This window comes from Lynx rufus, unplaced genomic scaffold, assembly GCF_022079265.1.
Source record: "Lynx rufus isolate CCGP_SWC_20201006 ecotype Redwood Valley unplaced genomic scaffold, mLynRuf1.p SCAF_24, whole genome shotgun sequence".
Classification (NCBI taxonomy): domain Eukaryota; kingdom Metazoa; phylum Chordata; class Mammalia; order Carnivora; family Felidae; genus Lynx; species Lynx rufus.
Window position 1 is genome coordinate 11,666,584 of NW_025814839.1, and position 20,424 is coordinate 11,687,007.

The 20,424-nt window shown below is 53.4% G+C and overlaps 2 protein-coding genes across 3 annotated transcripts in view; one reads left to right on the plus strand and one right to left on the minus strand.

Annotated features, from left to right (window-relative positions):
• Nucleotides 1-355: 355 nt before the first annotated feature.
• HNF1A (HNF1 homeobox A) lies at nucleotides 356-20,175 on the plus strand. Of its 2 annotated transcripts, none has more exons than XM_047088443.1 (10): nucleotides 356-684; nucleotides 7,651-7,850; nucleotides 12,987-13,173; nucleotides 13,618-13,859; nucleotides 14,695-14,846; nucleotides 14,987-15,188; nucleotides 16,096-16,287; nucleotides 17,408-17,529; nucleotides 17,597-17,762; nucleotides 19,965-20,175. In XM_047088443.1, exons 1-10 carry the CDS (start codon nucleotides 356-358, stop codon nucleotides 20,090-20,092), a joined length of 1,920 nt encoding a protein of 639 aa, XP_046944399.1. In that variant the 3' UTR covers nucleotides 20,093-20,175. The 2 variants fall into 2 exon arrangements, with proteins under 2 accessions (XP_046944399.1, XP_046944400.1); XM_047088444.1 differs by having other exon boundaries at nucleotides 17,618-17,762.
• Nucleotides 2,075-20,424, minus strand: part of CUNH12orf43 (chromosome unknown C12orf43 homolog) — a 29,605-nt gene continuing 11,255 nt past the window's right edge. The window contains exons 6-7 of the mRNA XM_047088447.1: nucleotides 7,975-8,064; nucleotides 2,075-2,273 (exon numbers count right to left, since the gene is read on the minus strand). Of these exons, the coding sequence (XP_046944403.1) occupies nucleotides 2,138-2,273; nucleotides 7,975-8,064 (226 nt within the window). The 3' untranslated portion in view covers nucleotides 2,075-2,137. The remainder of the gene's footprint in view (nucleotides 2,274-7,974; nucleotides 8,065-20,424) is intronic.

Here is a 20,424-nt window from a genome sequence, read left to right on the forward strand (position 1 = left end):
AAGGCCTCGGCTCCCCCGTCCCTCTGCGCTGCCGTGAGGCCTGCACTTTGCAGGGCTGAAGTCCAAAGTTCAGTCCCTTCGCTAAGCACACGGATAAATATGAACCTTGGAGAATTTCCCCAGCTCCAATGTAAACAGAGCGGGCAGGGGCCCTGATTCACTGGCCGCTGGGGCCAGAGTTGGGGGTTGGGGGTGCCCACAGGGCTTGGTTAGTGGGGTTTGGGGGGGCAGTAGGCGCAAAGAGCCTGGTTCGTGACTGCCTGCCGATCGGCCAGCCAGTAGACAGCCCACTCGGTGGGGGAGGCGGCCGGTGTGGTGGCCCCAGGCCGCGTGGCCCGGTGGTGGTGGTGGAGCCATGGTGTCTAAACTGAGCCAGCTGCAGACGGAGCTTCTGGCGGCCCTGCTCGAGTCAGGCCTGAGCAAAGAGGCGCTGATCCAGGCCTTGGGGGAGCCGGGGCCCTACCTGCTGGCCGGAGATGGCCCCCCGGACAAGGGGGAGTCCCGCGGCGGTGGCGGTCGGGCGGAGCTGGCCGAGCTGCCCAATGGGCTGGGGGAGGCAAGGGGCTCCGAGGACGAGACGGACGACGATGGGGAAGACTTCACGCCGCCCATCCTCAAAGAGCTGGAGAACCTCAGCCCCGAGGAGGCGGCCCACCAGAAGGCCGTGGTGGAGACCCTGCTGCAGTAAGGACCCCTTGCCCGTCCCCGGCGTTCAAAGAGCCCAGGGAGGCCCACCCTCGGCTCTCGACTAGCCCTTCGTCTGGGAGCTATGGCTCTTAGCCTGGCTGTGAGGAAGGGGGACAGGGCCCCCGAGAGCTCAGGGCGTCCTTGCTCAGAGGCTGGAGTCTCCCAGCCCCTGAGCTGGCCCTCGGCAAGGTCCCCAGTTCCCGTGAGCCAGGGCTTTCCACCCAGTGCTTGAGAAGGAAGGGCATGCTCCAGGGGAGCTCTGAGCCGGGGTGGGGGTGGGGGGGTGGAAAGCAGGAAAGCTCATAATTCAAGTGCCTGGAGAACCAGAGGGTGGTGGGAATTTTTAGCCACCAGGGCCATTTCTACTTCCCAAACCCTAACTTCCTGCTACGCACTCAGATCGCAGGCTCCAGGGTCAGGAAGCACGGTTAGCGAGAGGGGGTGCCGAGGTTAGGGGCTCCCTTAGCCACCCAGGGACTCAAGCATTAAGCCAGGAAAGCCCAGGTCTTACCTGAGCGAGATGGAACCTCGGAGCAGGACCTGGTTCCCCTTTCCCGCACAGTGTTAGTTAGGCCCCCACAACTCACCAGCAGGCACCATTAGAGGCCTCCCTGTGTACCCCCATCCACTGGCCGGCTCCCCATCTCCCAGAGAACTGGGTGGGTCTGAGCCCGATGCCTCCCCTCTCCTCAGCAGTGCTGACCTGGTTACTAATTACCCACGAGCTTTATTATTTCTCTTTTGTTTTATAAATTTATAAACGGTAAAAGGCTCTGATAAGGCCTGTGATCATTAACTTGTAAAGATGGCCTGGGGAGACCTGGGCCAACCAACCTCCCACCGAGCCGGGGTGGGGGGAGGGGGCCCAGGGGCTACAGGGACTGCCTCCCCAAAGGCTCCTAAGCTCTAATCCTAACAGCCAGGCACTGTACTGCAGTTTTATACGCAGATGTTCAGATAATGTTGAGACGAACCCTGGAAGGAAGCTAGGCATAACTCTGCTTCACGGATGAGGAAACCGAGGCCCAGAGAGGGAAGGTAGCTTGACTAAGGCCACCCAGCTGAGACTCCACTGCCACTCTGTTTGGTGCTTTCAATTGCCAGGACGAGGCAGCCAGAGGGAGAGTCCCAGAGACGTTCTCTAGGGGACCATCTCTTTTTCTGTCCAAGGTCCTGATCCCAGCTTGGGGTGGGGGAGCCCTCAGGGTCTGCCTGGCCTTGTGAGGGCCTGGGCAGGGGGCAGGGAGCAGCTTGGGCCCCCTGACTTGGCAGGAAGAAGAGGGCAAAGGGCCCTGCTGAGCTGCAGGGGAGGGGCAAAGAGTCAGGCATTGCCAGACCCAGGGCGAGGGCCACCGGGACAGGGTGGGGCTGGGCCAGAGCTGCTCAGGGCCCCAGATGGGACTGGGGGCTTTGGGGTGGGAGTGGGGGCAGGAGGTGCCAAGGGCCTTTCTTACCTGGCTGGGTGGGGCCTGTTGATCAGCAGCCCCTTTAGTGGAATGGTGGGTGGGGGGGAGGCTCGATCCACAGCACTTGAGGGGGGAGCAGAGGTCAAAGTGCTCCCTGGGGACCAGCAGAGATCCTGGAAGCTGTGAGAGAGAGAGAGAAGAGCCACTGAGGAAGACAGAGGGCATGGGGGGTGGGGGTGAGATGCAGAGGCCTGGAGAAGCACAGGATAGCGGAGGAGCCAGGAGGGCAGAGGGGCTCACACCCAGCTGGGAGAAGGGGCTGGGGAGAGAGCGAGACGCCCCAAGCTGAGAGGAGGCTGGAGTGCTTCCCCGCCTGCCCCGATTGGGTTTTCTTTAATGCTAACAGCATGCTATTTACTTTCCATTTAAATTTGAGATGTTGCTATAAATTATCAACCAGCTCCTTGTTCCTGCGGAGTTTATAACTAACTACCTGGGTTACTTATTGTTCAGGTAACAAAAGGGATCTGAAAACGCCCCGAGGGGAAAAAGTGGGGCCTCTACCCTCAGGGCACAGGAGGGAGTGGGGTGGGCACCCGTGAGGAAGGCCTGGACACTGGGGGTGGGGGAGGTTAAGGCTGGAAGGGATGGTGCACAGGCCAGGTTTCCAGGGGAAGCCATGTCTTTGGAGAAGACAGTGTGTGGAAAGAGGCAGGGTGGGTCCTAGGTGAGCAAGTGGTGATCGGGAACCTGAGCTCTTCCCTCAGACCTCCACCCTTAGTTCACCGCGTGACCTTGGGCAAGTCTCTTCTCCTGCCTCAGTTTCCCTAGCTGGCCAATGAATAAAATTCAAACTCTCTGTCCTGGTTCCCTGACCTCTTCTTGAGGGACCTTCTCTCCCTCCCTCCCTTTCCTCCAGTTATGTTGAATGCGCTGATTCCTACCTCAGGGCCTTTGCATGTACAGTTCCTTCTGCGGACACTTCTTTCTAGATCTTCCCATGACCGATTCCCTCTTCTCCTTTTGTTCAAATGTCACCTCCTCAGGGAGGCCCTCCTTGACTCCCTATCTAAAGGCAGGACCCACTACAATCATGCTGTCTTCCACCACCTTCTGTTACTAGCCTTTGTCCCTTAACTTTATTTATGATGATCTATTTTTCTGTGTTCTCTATCTCCTGTCATGAAAATAGAAACTTTTCAAAGCTTCTGTGTGGCCTGGTTTACCACCCTGATATCTAGCCCAGTGGCTAACACAGAGCAAGAATGAATGGGTGGCTAGGGTTCCCTGAAGCCCTGGGGACATCTGTTAAGGTCAAGGGAGGAACCTGTACCCAGGGCTCCTTCCCGGGTCTCCTCCCGGGTCCTCCCTGTTCCTGAGCAGCTCAAACCACAACCTGAGGGTCTCTGATCCTCTCCATCAGGCAGCACCAGGGCATTGGGACCCAGGAAGACAGCGGTTAGGGTGGGACAGTCTGACATCTCTGACTGAGGCCAACCTGCGTGGGTTCAAATCCCAAATCAACCCCACCCTAACTTGGGCAGGTGATTTCATGCCTCTGAGCCCTAGTTTCGTCCGCAAGGCAGAGATGACACTAACACTTACCCACGGGGCAGTGAACGGTTACTATGAGTAATAGTCCCATTTTACAGATGAGCAAACTTAAGGCTCAGAGTGGCAAAACGACTTGCCCAAGGTAATTTACAAAGTACTAAGGCTGGGACTGGGACCCCAGGTCCTCCTAATCCCTGTGCTCTGCACAGCACCCTTGAGGTTGTATGCCCTTCCTTGATAAGCTTATTTCCTTTTTATCCTCCCGAGTTCTTCTTGCTCTCAACCTCCCATCCACTCACTTCCACGCAGTGCTCTAGAGGTCACACGGTGGCTTACAAATCATGGAACTCATTTTCTCCTCCTGGCAACCTATGAAATACTATTAACCCAGTATCACAGCTGGGGAAATTGAGGCACACTGAGGTTAAGCCATTTCCTAAGGCCACCTGGATAGCGAGTGGCAGAGCTGAGATTCAACCTGAGATGGGAACCCTCCCCCCTCCACCAGCCACATGCACTGAGAACTCAGCTCCCCTTCCAGCTGGTCTCCAAGCTCCACAGCCTTGGACCCTCTGAAACACCCGGGGCCAGCGAGCCAAAGGCCCAAAGTCTTGAACTTCTGATTGAGCCCATAATGTGTAGCAGGTGGGAGGAGGAGACATGCGCAGATCTTCACCTCTCCTGGGTCCTCTGCCCTCTGCTCTGGGGCTGGGGGTCCCATGGCCACATCATCATGATGACGACGATGATGATGATGATGGTGACAAATTGTACTTACTGAGTCACGGGCCAGGCCCCGCTCTACACGGTTCACTCCTGTTTGAAACTCACTCATTTGTCCCAAGGGCACTGGGAGGCAGACGTGGGCTTCCTGCCATGGTACAGATGAGGCGTGGGGCACGCGCACATCGTGCTAGGGCGCCGTGGTGGGATGTGAACCCGGGTTGGCTTGACCCTTAAACCCATTAGAATAAGAGCAGGAGATATCTGGAGAGGTGGCCTCTTCGTGCTGGGTTGGGAGAACTGCCCTGAAAAGGGTCGGGTCCTCTGAAACTGATGTGAGCAAGAGACAGAGCAAACAACAGAGACACAGACAGGAGAGACAGAGAGAAAGAGAGAGAGAGAGAGGCAGAGAGAAGCTAAGACAGATACAGAGAGAGACACGGTGAATCAAATGGACAGTGACAGATAGTGAATCTTTAGTGTGAGCCAGGGAGGCCCCCCCGAGAGAAAGACTTAGCTCATTCTCTCCTGAGAAGAGAGAAGAGAGGGAGGGAGGGTTGCTCAGGAGGGTGATGCCTACAGCGGGGGGAGGAGGGAGGCCAACAGGCAGCCTGGCTCCAGAATCAGATAAACATGTTTGCCTCGAAGCACAACACCGGACTTTGTACCTCGTTTCCCTCCTGGCTCTGACTGGCATCCAGGGAGCAGGGGAGGGGTTGACAAGGAGGATCCTAAATGCAGGGAGGAGGAAAAGCTCCAGGAGAGCTCTGGTTGGGGTGGGGGGAGGTGTCTGGAAAAAAGAGAAATATTCTGGAGTCCCAGCTAGGTCGCTTTGCACAAGCACTCCCTTTCTCAGGCTCTGTTTTCCCATCTGTGAAATGGGCACATAAGTAGCACCTGGTTCCCAGGGTTACATGGTAAAATGTAAATGACCGGCCTTTAGCGCAGTGCCTGGTTCACGGCAAGTAAGAAACACGAATTCTCATGTCGGTCATTCTTCTACAACTGGGACTTTGCCGTACCGACTGCCGGCCGACTTAAATTGAATGGCCCCTGCCTCCCTTCCCTCCCTACGCGTATGGGAACTGCTGATAAAAAGGAGAAAGTCACGGGACCCAAGCTGCTGAAAGGCTCTGTGCCTATCACACCTGAGAAGGGCATCATCAAGGGGGCAAGGCCAGGCTGGTTCTTTGGGAAGGAGGGAAGGAGGGAAGGGGAGAAGGCGGTATGAGGTGGGCCTCAAAGTGCTGGGGGGCTTATTTTCTTTTTGTTCTTTTACAATTTAGTTTTAAGTGTTATACATGCATGAATAGCATATGGTACAACGATATATTACATTATTTTAAAAGTGCAGAAAAGCAACAGAGGACACCGTCCTCTCCCCCTGGCCCCGGCACTCCATTTCTATCTCAAGACCACTGGTGTCAAAAGTGTCTTCTGTGTTCTTCCGGTATTTCGTGCAAACACAAGCAAATATGTGGAAATCTGTCAGGCCATTTCACATTTTACACAAATCGCACAGCAGACCTACCAGAGGGGCTCTGTTCCATCAGGGCGCAGGGAGAGCTTTCTCACTGGGTTTTTACGGCCACATCTGCTGGAGGTACCGTGATTGGTAGGTACCCTTTCGCTGGCACTTAGGTGGTTTCCCATATTTTGCTGTGCCAAACATGGCGATGAACTGCCTCCCACACCTGCTATTTGTCACACATGCGAATACCGGGAGGCTCAAATTCTAGAAGCGAACGGCTCAGCTGAGGAGGCGAGAGCCTCAGGCTTTGGAGCCACACAGAGCTGGGTTCAAACCCCGCCCCCCGCCCTTGCTCTCCTGTGTCAGCACTGTTGTGTGGAGCTGTTTTCATCAGACATATTTGTCCTACCAGCTCAGGGGAGGACGGGGCAAAGAGAGGAGGGCTGAGACAGAACAGGAGAGGGAGAGAGAGCATTTGTGTAGTACAGGCAGTCAGAGCCCCCCATTCTCCACAGTGAGCAGGGGATAAGAACATGAATCGTGGATGGCTGTCTCTCCAGTGAGAGAGTCTCAGCCCACAGAGTGGGATTCAGGTGCACACACACACACACACACACACACACACACACACACAGAGCTGTATACCAGCTGACAACCTTTTCACCTGGACCTGTCTGCCCCTGTGCTCTGGGAAACTGGCCAGGCCACAGCCTAGGGGTTAGTACAGATCTCAGGGGGTGTTTTGACCCTATGTGATTTGTACCTGATAGGTTGACTTAGAACTGAACCCCTTCATATGGGATGGGACTCTGCTGGGCTGTCCCTGTGACCTTGGCCAAAAGATGCTATGCCAGCACTCTTAGCATCAGTGACCCTGCCTGTAAAATGAGAGAATTGCTTTTCTCTCCTTGTTTTCAGAACCACCCCCCGCCAAGTAGGTCTCCCTCATCCATCCATCCATCTGCTCACACCCCTATTCACTTATCCATCTATCCTCCTATCCATTCATCAAACTACCCACCATCCCATTTACCCAGCCATCTACCTGTCCACCCATCTACATATTCCCCTATCTACCTATCCATCTACCTTCCTATCCATTCATCCAACCATCCAGTCACTATCATATATTTATCATCCATCCATCCATCCATCCATCCATCCATCCACCCATCATCACATTTACTCACCCATTTCTCCATCCCTCTATCCACCTACCCTCCCATCCATTCATTCATCCACCCACCCACCATCCCATCCATCCACCCACTCACCCATCCATTCATTCATTCATGCATTCACCATGGGCATGCAGGCTTATTCTGGGTGCTGAGAACCAGAGAGTTCCTGCCCTCCAAGTGTTTACGGTCTCTCACAGTGGATAAGACACAGCCACAAACAACATTTTGAGGTAGGAGGAGGTGGGGGGTCTTCAAAGGAGGCACAAAGGTGAGGATCTTCCCCAAGTGGCCTGTATAGCTTCTGGTGGGAGTCAGTTCATGTCTTCATGTCAGTCCATATGTCTGTGCATTCATGTTTCTAAACTTTTCACTGTGCCCGCATCTGTGTGGCACTGTTTGAGGCCTGTGTCCACACGTGTGTGTCTATAAGTCTCTGTTCCCATGTTCGTGTGTCTGCGTTCCTGTGTCCTGGCACGAGTGCCCCTCCCTTGCTGTCCCTGAGTCTAAGTGTAGGTCCCAATCCCCACGCCTGCTTTCACCCCCAATCCCCATTCTCAGGGCTGACGGGACCCCCGACCCTGCCTGCACCCCCACGCCCAGCAGGCTCTGTCCTGGCCCCTCCTCCTAGGGAGGACCCGTGGCGCGTGGCCAAGATGGTCAAGTCCTATCTGCAGCAGCACAACATCCCACAGAGGGAGGTAGTCGACACCACTGGCCTCAACCAGTCGCACCTGTCCCAGCACCTCAACAAGGGCACCCCCATGAAGACACAGAAGCGAGCGGCCCTGTACACCTGGTACGTCCGCAAGCAGCGAGAGGTGGCCCAGCGTAAGTAAAGACCACAGCCCGTCCTCCCTGGCAGCTCTGGGGTGGGGGCCGGAAGCTCCTCCACCGCACGACAGGGATAGGCCGTCTGAGCGGAAGTCCATGCGAGTCAACGGGCGCTTCGTACCTGTTCCGCGCAAGGCACTCTGGGGGAGGGGAGTAGGTTGGTCCCGGGCATCCGCGGATCGGTGAATGGAGTCCTTGCCTTCTAAGTGTTCTGTGTAGATGGGAAGCAGAAAAGATCATCATGATACAGCGAGACATGTATTACAATGTGATAAAAACAACAGTAACGGCTAGTGTTTATGGAGCATTCACCGTGTGCCAGGCCCAGGGCAGAGTAGGACTGCATGAAGTATCTCAAAATGTTGAACTGGCAGAGGACCAGAGAGTAATCTATTGTCAGCGGGGAGGCAGGGGCATCAGGAGGGACCACACCAGAGGCAGAACTTTCAGACTAGGTCTTAAAGTCAGAACAGAATTTTGGCCCATGGAGGCGGCAGGGAATGGTGTCTGGGCCATAGGAGCAGCCTGAGTAAAGGCTCAGAGGCAAGGTGTAGGCTCAGGGAATCCTCCATTGCAAACTCCAGGAGATGTGGCCACGCTCTCTTCAGAGAATTGTGGGTTTCCTTACTCCGACCTCACACCCCACAAAATCCCAAGTGCACTTTCACACTACTGAGCCTATGTGTAGACATTTTAAAAAAACGTTTATTTTATGACTTATCCAAGTTTTTTAAAAAGGCAATACATACTTAATTTAAAAAAAATAGGAGGGGGCACCTGGGTGGCTCAGTCGGTTAAGAGGCCGACTTCAGCACCGGTCATGGATCTCAGTCTGTGGGTTCCAGCCCCGCGTCGGGCTCTGTGCTCACAGCTCAGAGCTTGGAGCCTGCTTCCGACTCTGTGTCTCCCTCTCTCCGCCCCCACCCCCCCCACTCACGCTCTCTCTCTCAGAAATAAACATTAAAAAAATAGGAGAAAATAGAGTTTACAATAAAAGTTAGGTGTTCTTCTCCTAAAGGACATCCCCAGTTTTATGTATACTTCCAGAGATATTTAATGCATATACTAGCAATATATATGTATTTTCCTCTGCTTTTTTTTTTAATTTTAAGCGAGATTTTTTAATTTTAAGTGCACATGAGTGGGGGAGGGACAGAGACAGAGAGGATGAGAGAAAGAATCCCAAGCAGGCTCCGTGCTGTCAGCACAGCACCCAGTGAGGGGCTCGAACCTTCAAACTGGGAGATCATGACCTGAGCTGAAATCAAGAGTCAGATGCTTAGCTGACTGAGCCACCCAGATGCCCCTCCTCTGCTTTGCTGCTAGTTATTGTTATTTGGATGTACCGTTATTTGTTTAATTGGCTCCCTACCAAAGGACTTTTATTAGGGTTTTTCCAGTGTGCTGTTAGAACCAATTGCTTCAAAGAACATCCTTTTTTGTATCTATTTGTGCTCACACGAGAGTATCTATAGAATAATTTCTAGAAGTGAAATTCTAGGTCAGAGTGTAGGTACTTGAAAATTTTTGATAGATACTCCCGTAGTTCCTTATGAAGACATAGCGACAATCTGCATGTTTGGTAATTAAAAAAATAAACTTTCCTCACCATGCTTCCTAAACGTTTATTAAAACGTTAAAGTCCTAAATTTCACATATTGATTTGCTGTTTATTTACTTATACAAGCTGGAAATTTTTTAGAATGTCTATTTATTTAAAATTTTTTTTAATGTTTATTTATTTTTGAAGGAGAGAGACAGAACATGAGCAGGGGAGGGGCAGAGAGAGAGGGAGACACAGAAGCAGAAGCAGGCTCTAGGCTCTGAGCTGTCAGCACAGAACCTGACATGGGGCTCGAACTCACAATTTGTGAGATCATGACTTGAGTGAAGTCGGTCGCCCAACCGACTGAGCCACCCAGGCGCCCTGTGTTTACTTATGAGAGAGAGAGAGAGAGAGAGAGACAGAGACAGAGAATGTGAGCAGGGGAGGGGCAGAGAGAGAGGGAGACACAGAATCCGAAGCAGGCTCCAGGCTCTGAGCTGTCGGCACAGAGCCCGATGCAGGGCTTGAATTCACAAACTGTGAGATCATGACCTGAGCTGAAATCGAGAGTTAGACGCTTAACCGACTGAGCCACCCAGGTGCCCTTAAAAAAACAACTTTTAAAAGCTGCGAAAAACTATGATATTGGCATTATCAGCAGGCTGATTAAGACATTAAGTGAACTAACATTTACCGAGCAACCACTATGGGAAAGCATTAATATTTTCTTACAAAGATGATCACTGATTGCTTACTCGTGCAGAAATAGCAACACCTCCTGATGCCCGAGGGGTCAGTGAGTGTCTGCGCCACCTGTGTCTGCCAGGAGCATACTCTCGGGTCTCAAGGGGCTGGGACTGTAGATGACATACTTTGAAGGCACTAAGTGCTTTTAGAAAATTAGCATGGCTTTAATTTACGCCTCCTTAGCAGATAAAACTGAAATAGCACATAATAGACTCTTAATTTTAGAGTAAGTGTTGATTTTCAGAACTTCTGGGCAGATGGTAGAGAGACTCCCAGTTTACCCCAGACCCAGCTTTCCCTATTATTAATACTAGTATGGGACATTTTTTAAAATATTTATTTATTTATTTATTTATTGAGAACACAAGCTGGGGAGGGGCAGAGAGAGAGAGAGAGAGGAAGAGAGAATCTCCAGCAGGCTCAGCACCGTCAGCGCAGAGCCTGATGCGGGGCTCCAAACCACGAACCATGAGATCATGACCCGAGCCTCAATCAAGAGTTGACGTTTAACTGCTTAACCGACCGAGCCACCCAGCCACCCCTAGTATGGGATATTTGTCATGATTAACAAACCAACACTGACACAGGATTATTAAGTCCGTACTTCATTATTCAGATTTCTTTGGTTTTTCCCTAACGTTAATGTCCTTTTTCTGGTCCAGGATTGTATCCAGTTGTGGAGACGCTGCATATAGTTGCCATGTCGCCTTAGGCTGCTCTGGCTTGTGACAGTTTCTCAGATTTTCCTTGTTTTTGATGGACTTGCCAGGATAGTTTTTAATGTTTATTTATTTTGAGAGAGAGACACAGTGTGAGCAGGGGAGGGGCAGAGAGAGATCAGACCCAGAATCAGAAGCAGGCTCTAGGCTCTGAGCTGTCAACACAGAGCCCAACGAGGGGCTCGAACTCATGAACCGCTAGATCATGACCTGAACTGAAATCAGATGTTTAACAGATTGAGCTACCCAGGCGCCCCGACAGAATACGTTTTTTTTAAGCTGAAATATCTTAGTTTTCTGGGCCAAGTCATGTCTGGTACTCCAGATCTTGGTCCAGCCCGCTGCCAGGAGAGATGGCCAACGAAGTCAGTTGGAATCTGAGTCAAGCGGGCTTCTAGTGGCTTCTAGGCGGGTCTAACCCCACCTGTCCCCAGAGCACTGATGCTGGCTCTGCCTCTTGAAACTCAGATGATGAAGGCACAACTGCACTATCCCCGACTCGATCTTCCTGCCTCCCCTCTCATAAAAATGGCTTGGCATTTATCTGTTCTGTTCTCTTGGAGGCTTGCTCAGGGATAATCCAACAGTTTCTATTAATGTAGAACCAGCTGACAAGGGCTGGCTGGGTCTCTCCTCTCTTGGCCAACACTTGCATTTTAAGTGTGCTTTACAGGTCTGAAAAGTTTGAAATAGCTCTGAACCTACTCAAGAAATGTGGTTCAAGTTTCTGTTCTACTGTGCATCCCTGGAAAGATATTTAGCCTCTCTGAGCCTCAGCTTCTTCATCTGTAAAATGAGATAGCAAATGTGTTAGATCTGAACAAATGCCAATGCTTACCTGGAGCCCTGTATTGGGAAAGATTGCGAGCTTATGTCTTGGCTCAGTAGAAAACTGTGCAGGTTTTTTTTTTTTAATTTTTTTTCTTAGCAAATTTAAGATTTATTTTTTATGTTTTTTTTTATGTATTTTATTGTCAAGTTGGCTAACATACAGTGTATACAGTGTGCTCTTGGTTTTGGGGGTAGCCTCCCATGATTGTTTACATACGACACCCAGTGCTCATCCCAACAAGTGCCCCCTCAATGCCCACACCCATTTTCTCCTCTCTCCCTGCCCCATCAATCCTCAGTTTTTTTCTCTGTATTTAAGAGTCCCTTATGAGGTTGCCTCCCTGCCTCTTTGTTTGAAACTATTTTTCCCCTTCCCTTCCCCCACGGTCTTCTGTTAAGTTTCTCAAGTTCCACATGTGAGTGAAAACATGGTATCTTTCTCCAACTGACTTATTTCACTTAGCATAACATGCTCCAGTTCCATCCATGTTGTTGCAAATGGCAGGACTTCATTCTTTCTCATTTGCCAAGTAGTATTCCATTGTATGTATAAACCACATCTTCTTCATCCATTCATCAGTGGATGGACATTGGGTGCAGGGGTTGATTAGTAATGTCTGCCTTGGACACAGGTTAAGACAGTGGTGGTATGTGTGCTGTGTGACTGTCATCACTGGATTAGATGATTTCTAAAAACATTTTTTTCTAATGTTTATTTATTTTTGAGAGAGAGAGAGAGAGAGAGAGAGAGAGAGAGAGAGACAGAGCACGAGTGGGGGAGGGGCAGAGAAAGAGGGACACAGAATCCAAAGCAGGCTCCAGGCTCCGAGCTTGTCAGCACAGAGCCCGGCGCGGGGCTCTAACCCACAAACCATGAGATCATGACCTAAGCTGAAGTTAGACGTCTAACCGACTGAGCCACCCAGGCACCCCTAAAAAAATTTTTTTTAATGTTTATTTATTTTTGAGAGATTGAAAGAGACAGAGCATGAGCAGGGGGGACAGAGAGAGAAGGAGACACAGAATCCAAAGCAGGCTCCAGGCTCTGAGCTGTCAGCATAGAGCCCGACGTGGGGCTCGAACCCATGAACCGCGAGATCATGACCTGAGCTGAAGTGGGACGCTTAAGCGACTGAGCCACCCGGGCGTCCCCGGGTTAGATGATTTCTAAGTTCTAGCTGTAAACTCATTTGGCTCAGCACCCTGGGAATGAGAAAGAACTGGGAGCGTGGTCAGAAGCGGGAAGGCGGGAGTGGCCAGGGCCCTGCTGATGGCTCTCTGTGCCTACAGAGTTCACCCACGCAGGGCAGGGTGGGCTGATTGAAGAGCCCACAGGTGATGAGTTGCCGACCAAGAAGGGGCGGAGGAACCGTTTCAAGTGGGGCCCAGCCTCCCAGCAGATCCTGTTCCAGGCCTACGAGAGGCAGAAGAACCCCAGCAAGGAGGAGCGAGAGGCACTGGTGGAGGAGTGCAATAGGTATAATGGCTGGTGGGTTAGCGGGGCTGGTTTGGTCTGGGCTGGGGCAAGGTTGGGTGGCTCTGGGTTCTGAGGGAGGCTCGCCAGTCCTTGAGAGCTCCTCCTGCTGGCCCTGGGGCACTCAACTTCCGCTCAGTGTCTGCAACCTAGCTCCACTCCTAGCACCCACTCCCCACCCACCCGAGCAACCCTTGCGTGGCTGCTCATCTCATTCACCCTCATCTAGCCTCATGGCTATTTTGCTCACTTTATAAATGGAGACACTAAGAGAGGCTAAGACACTTGCTCAAGGCCACACAGCAGAACTGGGATTAGAACCCAGATCTGCCAGTTTTAAACACTAAGGTAGAACCCTACCGCTCAGAACTCTCTTCGCCACCTCCAGCCCCAGGAGAGGGTTCCTCTGAGCCTGGCTTGGAGGCTCATGAGTGGCCATTTCTGCAGGGCGGAGTGCATCCAGAGGGGGGTGTCACCATCGCAGGCACAGGGGCTGGGCTCCAACCTCGTCACGGAGGTGCGCGTCTACAATTGGTTTGCCAATCGGCGCAAGGAAGAAGCTTTTCGGCACAAGCTGGCCATGGACACATACAGCGGGCCGCCACCGGGGCCAGGCCCGGGCCCTGCGCTGCCAGCCCACAGCTCCCCGGGACTGCCCCCGCCCGCCCTCTCCCCCAGTAAAGTCCACGGTGAGTGATATGTGGGCAGGGGGGTTGAAATGCAGAGGGTAGAGGGGACACGAGTGTCGGCTGGGGAGCTGCGGAGCACCACCTCAGTTGCGGTAGCCACCCAAACCGCTCAGCACTTCAGCTTGGATCCTTATCGCTCCACTCCACTCATTACAGTCTCTATCCAGTCCTCTCCTGTCCATCCCACTGACCACGCCCCTCTATTCTCCAGTCCAGCCTAACTTGACTTGGGTTACTTCCATTCAGTTCATTCATTCAAGATCAATTGACTTCAGTTCAATTCAATTCACTTCAATTCAATTCTGTTCAACTCCATATGATCCAATTTAGTTCCTTTAAATTACACTCCGTCTAATTAAATATAATTGGAGGAAATGAAATTAATTTTGTACAGCTTAGTTCAATTCAATCCAATTCTCTTTGATCCGATTCAGTTCAACTCCACGCGCTCCATCTAGCTCAGTTCATTTCAGGCTCAATTCAGCTGGATTCCATTTCATTGAACTAATTCCAGTTCCTTCTATTCAACTTGGCTCACTGCAATTTCATCAGCATCAGCTCATGTTGATTCAAATGCCTTTCACTGCACACCTACTGCCTATCACATGTAGTGTGAGGAGTGGCGGCCATGGAGCTAATAAAACTCAGGTCTTGCCTTCAAGGAGTTGGAGGCAGCCAGCCCAGGAGCTGGCAGGAGGATGCTCAGGTGAAGTTTGCCACTGGCACACAGAAACACGGGGCAAGTGGCCTAAGCACACCAGTGCGGTCTGGGGTGATGAGGGCCAAGGAGGGCAGGGAAGTGAGGTGCTGAGGCTGGACGCTGCTCCCATTCCAGGCGTGCGCTATGGACAGCCGACAACCAGCGAGGGGGCAGAAGTGCCCTCAAGCAGCGGTGGTCCCTTGGTGACGGTGTCTGCACCCCTACACCAAGTGTCCCCCACGGGCCTGGAGCCCAGTCACAGCCTGCTGAGCACCGAAGCCAAGCTGGTGAGTGTCCTCATACCCCCCGGGTGGAGAAGCGCCTTCCAACCCCATCTTCCATCCTCCCTTGGCCGGGAGATTCTGGAGTCATCCCCAGGGAGACAGTGTGGGGCTCCACCCTCACTCAGCTTGGTTTCCCCTCCAAGGTCTCAGCAACCGGAGGCCCTCTCCCCCCTGTCAGCACCCTGACAGCTCTGCACAGCTTGGAGCAGACATCCCCAGGCCTCAACCAACAGCCCCAGAATCTCATCATGGCCTCACTTCCTGGGGTCATGGCCATTGGGCCCGGTGAGCCCGCCTCCCTGGGGCCCACCTTCACCAACACAGGTGCCTCCACCCTGGTCATTGGTAAGTTGGTGGGCATGGGGGTGGGGGGGACCCGGGTGGGGGGGTTCGTGGGGCTGCCACAGAATCCAGAACCTGGAAGAGCCACTGGGACTCATTCATTCATTCATTCATTCACATACTTATTCAGAGCCTGTGCTGTGCCAGGTACTACGCTACATCAGTGATACATAGGTGAACCAAACAGACTGAAATCTCAATGACTCCAGTGGGGAGGCAGACAGCAAACATAATGCAGACGTCACACAGTGTCTTGGAAGGCAAAATGTCTATGGGAAAAGTAAGCGGGGAAAGGGGGATCAAAGTTTTGTAGGTTTTGGGTTGCGTGTGTTTTTTCTAAGATGTCTTATTTATTTTTGAGAGAGAGGGAAAGAGAGAGAGCAAGGGAGGTGCAGAGAGACGGAGACAGAGGATCCAAAGCGGGCTCTGTGCTGACAGCACAGAGCCTGATGCAGGGCTCAAACTTAGGAACCGTGAGATCGTGACCTGAGCTGAAGTCGGACACTTAACCAACTGAGCCACCCGGCACCCCTGTTTTTTTTAAGCCCAGGAAGACTTTATTTGTAGGAACCAGGATGCAGAGGCTCAATATAGAAGACAGAGAGACAGCTGCTGGGAGAGGGGAACAGAGCTAAGCTGTAGGGCCTTTGCACTGCTGTGGAACCAACCTAGTTGGACAAAGCCCCTGCCCCTATAATGAATTAAAGGCTCAGAGAGGGGGAGCGCCTTGCCTAGATCAAGTAAGTTAGTGACAGCTCCTAGGGCAAAGGTGTTTCCTGGTCGCCTCTTCCCTTCCCCCAACCCTTTGGCTCTGGGAGGGAGGGACAGTGCCCCCAGGGGTCGGTGCGGGGCCAGGGGAGGCAGTGAAGGGGGGAGGAAGCCTGGCTGACTCCCGTTCCTCCCGCTCCAGGCCTGGCCTCCACTCAGGCACAGAGCGTGCCGGTCATCAACAGCATGGGCAGCAGCCTGACCACCCTGCAGCCAGTCCAGTTCTCCCAGCCACTGCACCCTTCCTACCAGCAGCCACTCATGCCCCCCATGCAGAGCCACGTGGCCCAGAGTCCCTTCATGGCCACTATGGCCCAGCTGCAGAGCCCCCACGGTGAGTACCCCTAGCCCCACGCTGTCCACGAGCACGGGGTGGGCGGGTGGAGGTATAGGGTGGCTTAGCAGCTGTTGTGGTCTGTGTGTGTGAGCGCTTCTGTGATGAGGTGGTCTGCAGGCCAGAATATGACTCCGTGTGTAAATATGCGTGGTGTTTCTGTGAGTGGGAAGGCACGTGGGTGTTCACGGGTGTTTGCAGGGGCACACCCACGTGAGAGGACACCACACGTCCTTTCTCTGCAACCCACGGGGCCACGTGTATTTCAGAATTCACTACTTCTCAGATTTCACATATGGTGGATCCGCTGTATGTTATATCACACTCCCAGCGGGGCTCGGGCAGTGTCTCGTCATCAAAGCCCCGGGATGTCTGCAGCAGGAGGCAGAAGGCCACGAAGGAGGTTAATAAAGACGGGGCACAACCTCACAGCGGGCTCGGATGGGAGTTTGCCACCAAAAACGCTCTAGTGCCGACCTTATGAAAATCTGTGGGTTTTTCAGACCTTTGTGGAGTTCGGAACCGGGCCTGAGGGACTGTGCACCTGTGTATCTGTGTGGATTTGGTTCAGTGCACGTATTTATGTGCGTGTATGGTTTCATCTGCGTCGATGTGAGAATGTGTGCTCATGTGCTTTTCTGCTGGTGTCCGTGTGCGTTCTTGTGGGGCCGGGCTGTAGGTGAAACTTTGGGTGACATTTTGGAGAGGTGTCCTGGAGGCAGAGCTACACGGCCCTCTGTCCCGCTCAACCCCCTAACGGGAGCTGCCAGCCTTTCCCTCCGTGGCCTGTACTTAGCACAGTAGCACCTGTGCCTCCCACTGCCGGTCACGCCTGTCGTCCTCAGGCGGTGGGTGTGGGTTCCTGTCCTCCCCCAGCCTTCCCCCCATGGAGCCAGCCTGAGCAGGGTCCTGTAGTTGGGGAGAGGGTCTAACCCCTCTATCTGGAGCTCCCAGCTTGGGATATCTGTCCTGAGTCCCCAACCACTGCTCCATCGGGCCACTTACCAGGCCTTGTGCCTTACCTCCCCCACAGCGCCCAGCTTTGAGGCCCTCTCGGGAGGGGCCCAGCCTGGCCCAGGGTGTCTGGTCTTTACCCCCCTCTCTCCTCCCTCCCGGCCAGCCCTCTACAGCCACAAGCCTGAGGTGGCCCAGTACACCCACACGGGCCTGCTTCCGCAGACCATGCTCATCACCGACACCACCAACCTGAGTGCTCTGGCCAGCCTCACGCCCACCAAGCAGGTAAGGCCCAGGCCTGCCTGGCCCCTCGCTCGGGCCCCACCCCACAGCGCACCCACGGGGGGCTCAGGAGGCCGCTCTGTTCCCCCAGGTCTTCGCCTCAGACACGGAGGCCTCCAGTGAATCCGGGCTGCATACGCCGGCGTCTCAGACCACCACCATCCACATCCCCAGCCAGGACCCCACCGGCATCCAGCCCCTGCAGCCCACCCACCGGCTCAGCGCCAGCCCCACCGGTGAGCCACCTTTCCCTGCTCCCTCAGGCGGGGAGGAAGGTGTGTGCGGCAAACGGGAGGGTGCCCTGTGCTCCCCCGACGGGAGCCAAGAGGGGCGTGAAACCACAGGGAAGTGGGCCTGTCTTACAGGAATATCTCACTGACTCGGACGGGGAAAAGATTAATTGCAAGAGACAGGGGAGGGTGACGGTGAGGAGCGATCTGATCTGGCCTTGCTTTGGGCCAGAGGTGGCTCGCAAACGTGTTGGGTGGCTCAGGGTTTAGCATGGAGTTCGTTGCCCACGTTTAAAGACAAGCTTTCACAAAGGAATCGTGATTTCTGGCTTTTCCTGGAGAATCGGAGACCCGTGTTCCCACGCAGCAACAACAGCGTGCGGGCTCTCTAGGTCAGCTACATCGCACTTGACCCATTCATTTCCATCCCCCAGTGCCCCGAGCCCGCAATCTACGATGTCGATGAAGGGCGGGCACCGGGGAGTCAGGCTGCTGGGCTCTGAGGCCGGGGGTGGCCACTCGCTAAGTGTGGGACGTGGGCAGCCGCTTCATCCCGTGAGCCTCAGGTTTCTCCGTCCAGCCCTGGTGGCTGCAGTGACAGGAACTGAGGGCTCCCTGCTCTACCCACGGGGCACGCGTCATCATCCCCGTTTTACAAATGGGAAAGCAGACGCCAAGGAGGTGAGGGACTTGGTCTTGCCTCCGACAGCTACTACCAGGTGGCAGAGCCAGGACTTGAACCCAGGTCCAAACTCAAAGCCCATTCTCTTAGCTGTCGGAATCAGTCAGGGTTCTCGTAAGACACAGAACCAACAGGAATACAGTAGATCCCTGAACAACATGGTGTTTGAACTGCACAGGTCCACTTACATGTGGATTTATTTCATTGTTTTTTTAAGTTACTTTTTTTTCAAGTTTATTTATTTTGAGAGAGAGAGAGAGAGGGAGAGAGAACGAGTGGGATTGGGGCAGAGATTGGGGGACAGAGAATCCAAAGTAGGCTCCTTGCAGACAGCAGAAAGCCCGATGTGGGGCTTGAACTCACAAATTGTGAGATCGTGACCTGAGCAAAAGTCGGAAGCTTAACCGACTGAGCTACCCAGGCGCCCCCACGTGGATTTTTTCCGACACAGCACAGGACTGTAAATGTATTTTCTTTTCCTTAGGATGTTCTTCTTTTTTAATATTTATTTATTTTTGAGAAAGGGATGAGAGAGAGAGAGAGAGAGAGAGAAGGAGGGAGAGAGAGAGAGAGAGAGACGGGTTAAAAGAGAAGAAGAGGGAGAGAATCCCAAGCAGGTTCCCAGCTGTGTGCGCAGAGCCCGACACGGGGCTTGAACTCACGAACCACAGGATCGTGACCTGAGCTGAAATCAAGAGTCAGATACTTAACCGACTGAGCCACCCAGGCTCCCCTTCCTTATGACATTCATGATACTTTTCTCCCTCTAGTTTACCTTTTGTAAGAATACAGTGCCTAATACCTCTAACATACAAGATATGTGTCAATTGACTTGTTTATATTATTGGCCAACAGTAGGCTATTAGTAGCTAAGTTTTGGGGGAGTCAAAAGTTACCTGCAGATTTGTGACTACGCAGGGGGTCAGCGCCCCTGACCCTCGCACTGTTTAAGGGTCAACGGTATAGATATATATTCAAGGAACTGGCTCACACGCCTGTGGGGCCGATCAGTCTGGCAGCAAAGGCAGGATGTGATCCTGTAATCTTGAGGTAGGATTCCTTCTTCTCGAGGAACCCTCAGCTTTTGCTCTTAAGGCCTTTGACTGATTAGATGAGACCCACCCGTGTCAGCCAGAGAAATCTCCTTTACTTAAAGTCAACTGATCAGCGGTGTTAACCGCGTCTACTCAATACCCCCACTGCAACACTTCAGTGTTTGGTTTCATGACTGGGCCGCAGCCTAGCAACGCCGAAGCCTGAAAGCAACCACACCGCCCCACCAGGGCTCCTCCGACGTTCCTACTAAACTGTCCTGAGGTGGCCACCCCCCGGCTGGCCCCGGAGCCTGGCTGGGGGTTAACAAGACCCAAGGGTAGAGGCGTGGCTTTGGGGGTCTGGTTATCTGCTGTAATTCAGGAGGTGGCGAGGCCCCGTGCGGCCTGTCCCAAGCGCCCCCAGGGATGGGTGGGCGAGGTGGGGTTGGGAAGGGCTTGGCAGACAGCCAGCTGTCTCACTTGCCCCTGCAGTGTCCTCCAGCAGCCTGGTGTTGTACCAGAGCTCCGACTCCAACGACGGCCACAGCCACCTGCTGCCATCCAACCACAGTGTCATCGAGACCTTCATTTCCACACAGATGGCTTCATCTTCCCAGTAACCACGGCAACCGCCCCCCAGGGGCTGGGCCCTACCTGGAGCGTGCCTGGCGTACTTGGGGGGTGACTGGGACATGTGAGCCTGTGAAACTTCCACTGCCACAAGAGAGCGGCCTTCCCTGGAAAACTGCCACCCTGCTCTGTCAGCAACGGAAAGGAGGGTTTCAAGGCGCCCCGACCTCAGGAGGGCTGTTTCAGTGCACGAGAGGGGACTGTGGAGAGCTGGGAAGCAGAGCAAGACGCGGACGAGAGGGACTGTCCCTGCTGCTCAGGGTGAATCTTGCCACTTGGAACAGAAGGGGACAGCCTTTGGACTTTGGTACCTCCAGCCTGT

Bases quoted from the DNA above. Each gene is read 5' to 3' on its own strand.
- HNF1A (XM_047088443.1), top strand. From the start codon at position 356: ATGGTGTCTAAACTGAGCCAGCTGCAGACGGAGCTTCTGGCGGCCCTG. The intron at 685-7,650 runs GTAAGGACCCCT...CCCTCCTCCTAG, and splicing joins GTGGTGGAGACCCTGCTGCA to GGAGGACCCGTGGCGCGTGG. The intron at 15,189-16,095 runs GTAAGTTGGTGG...CTCCCGCTCCAG, and splicing joins TGCCTCCACCCTGGTCATTG to GCCTGGCCTCCACTCAGGCA.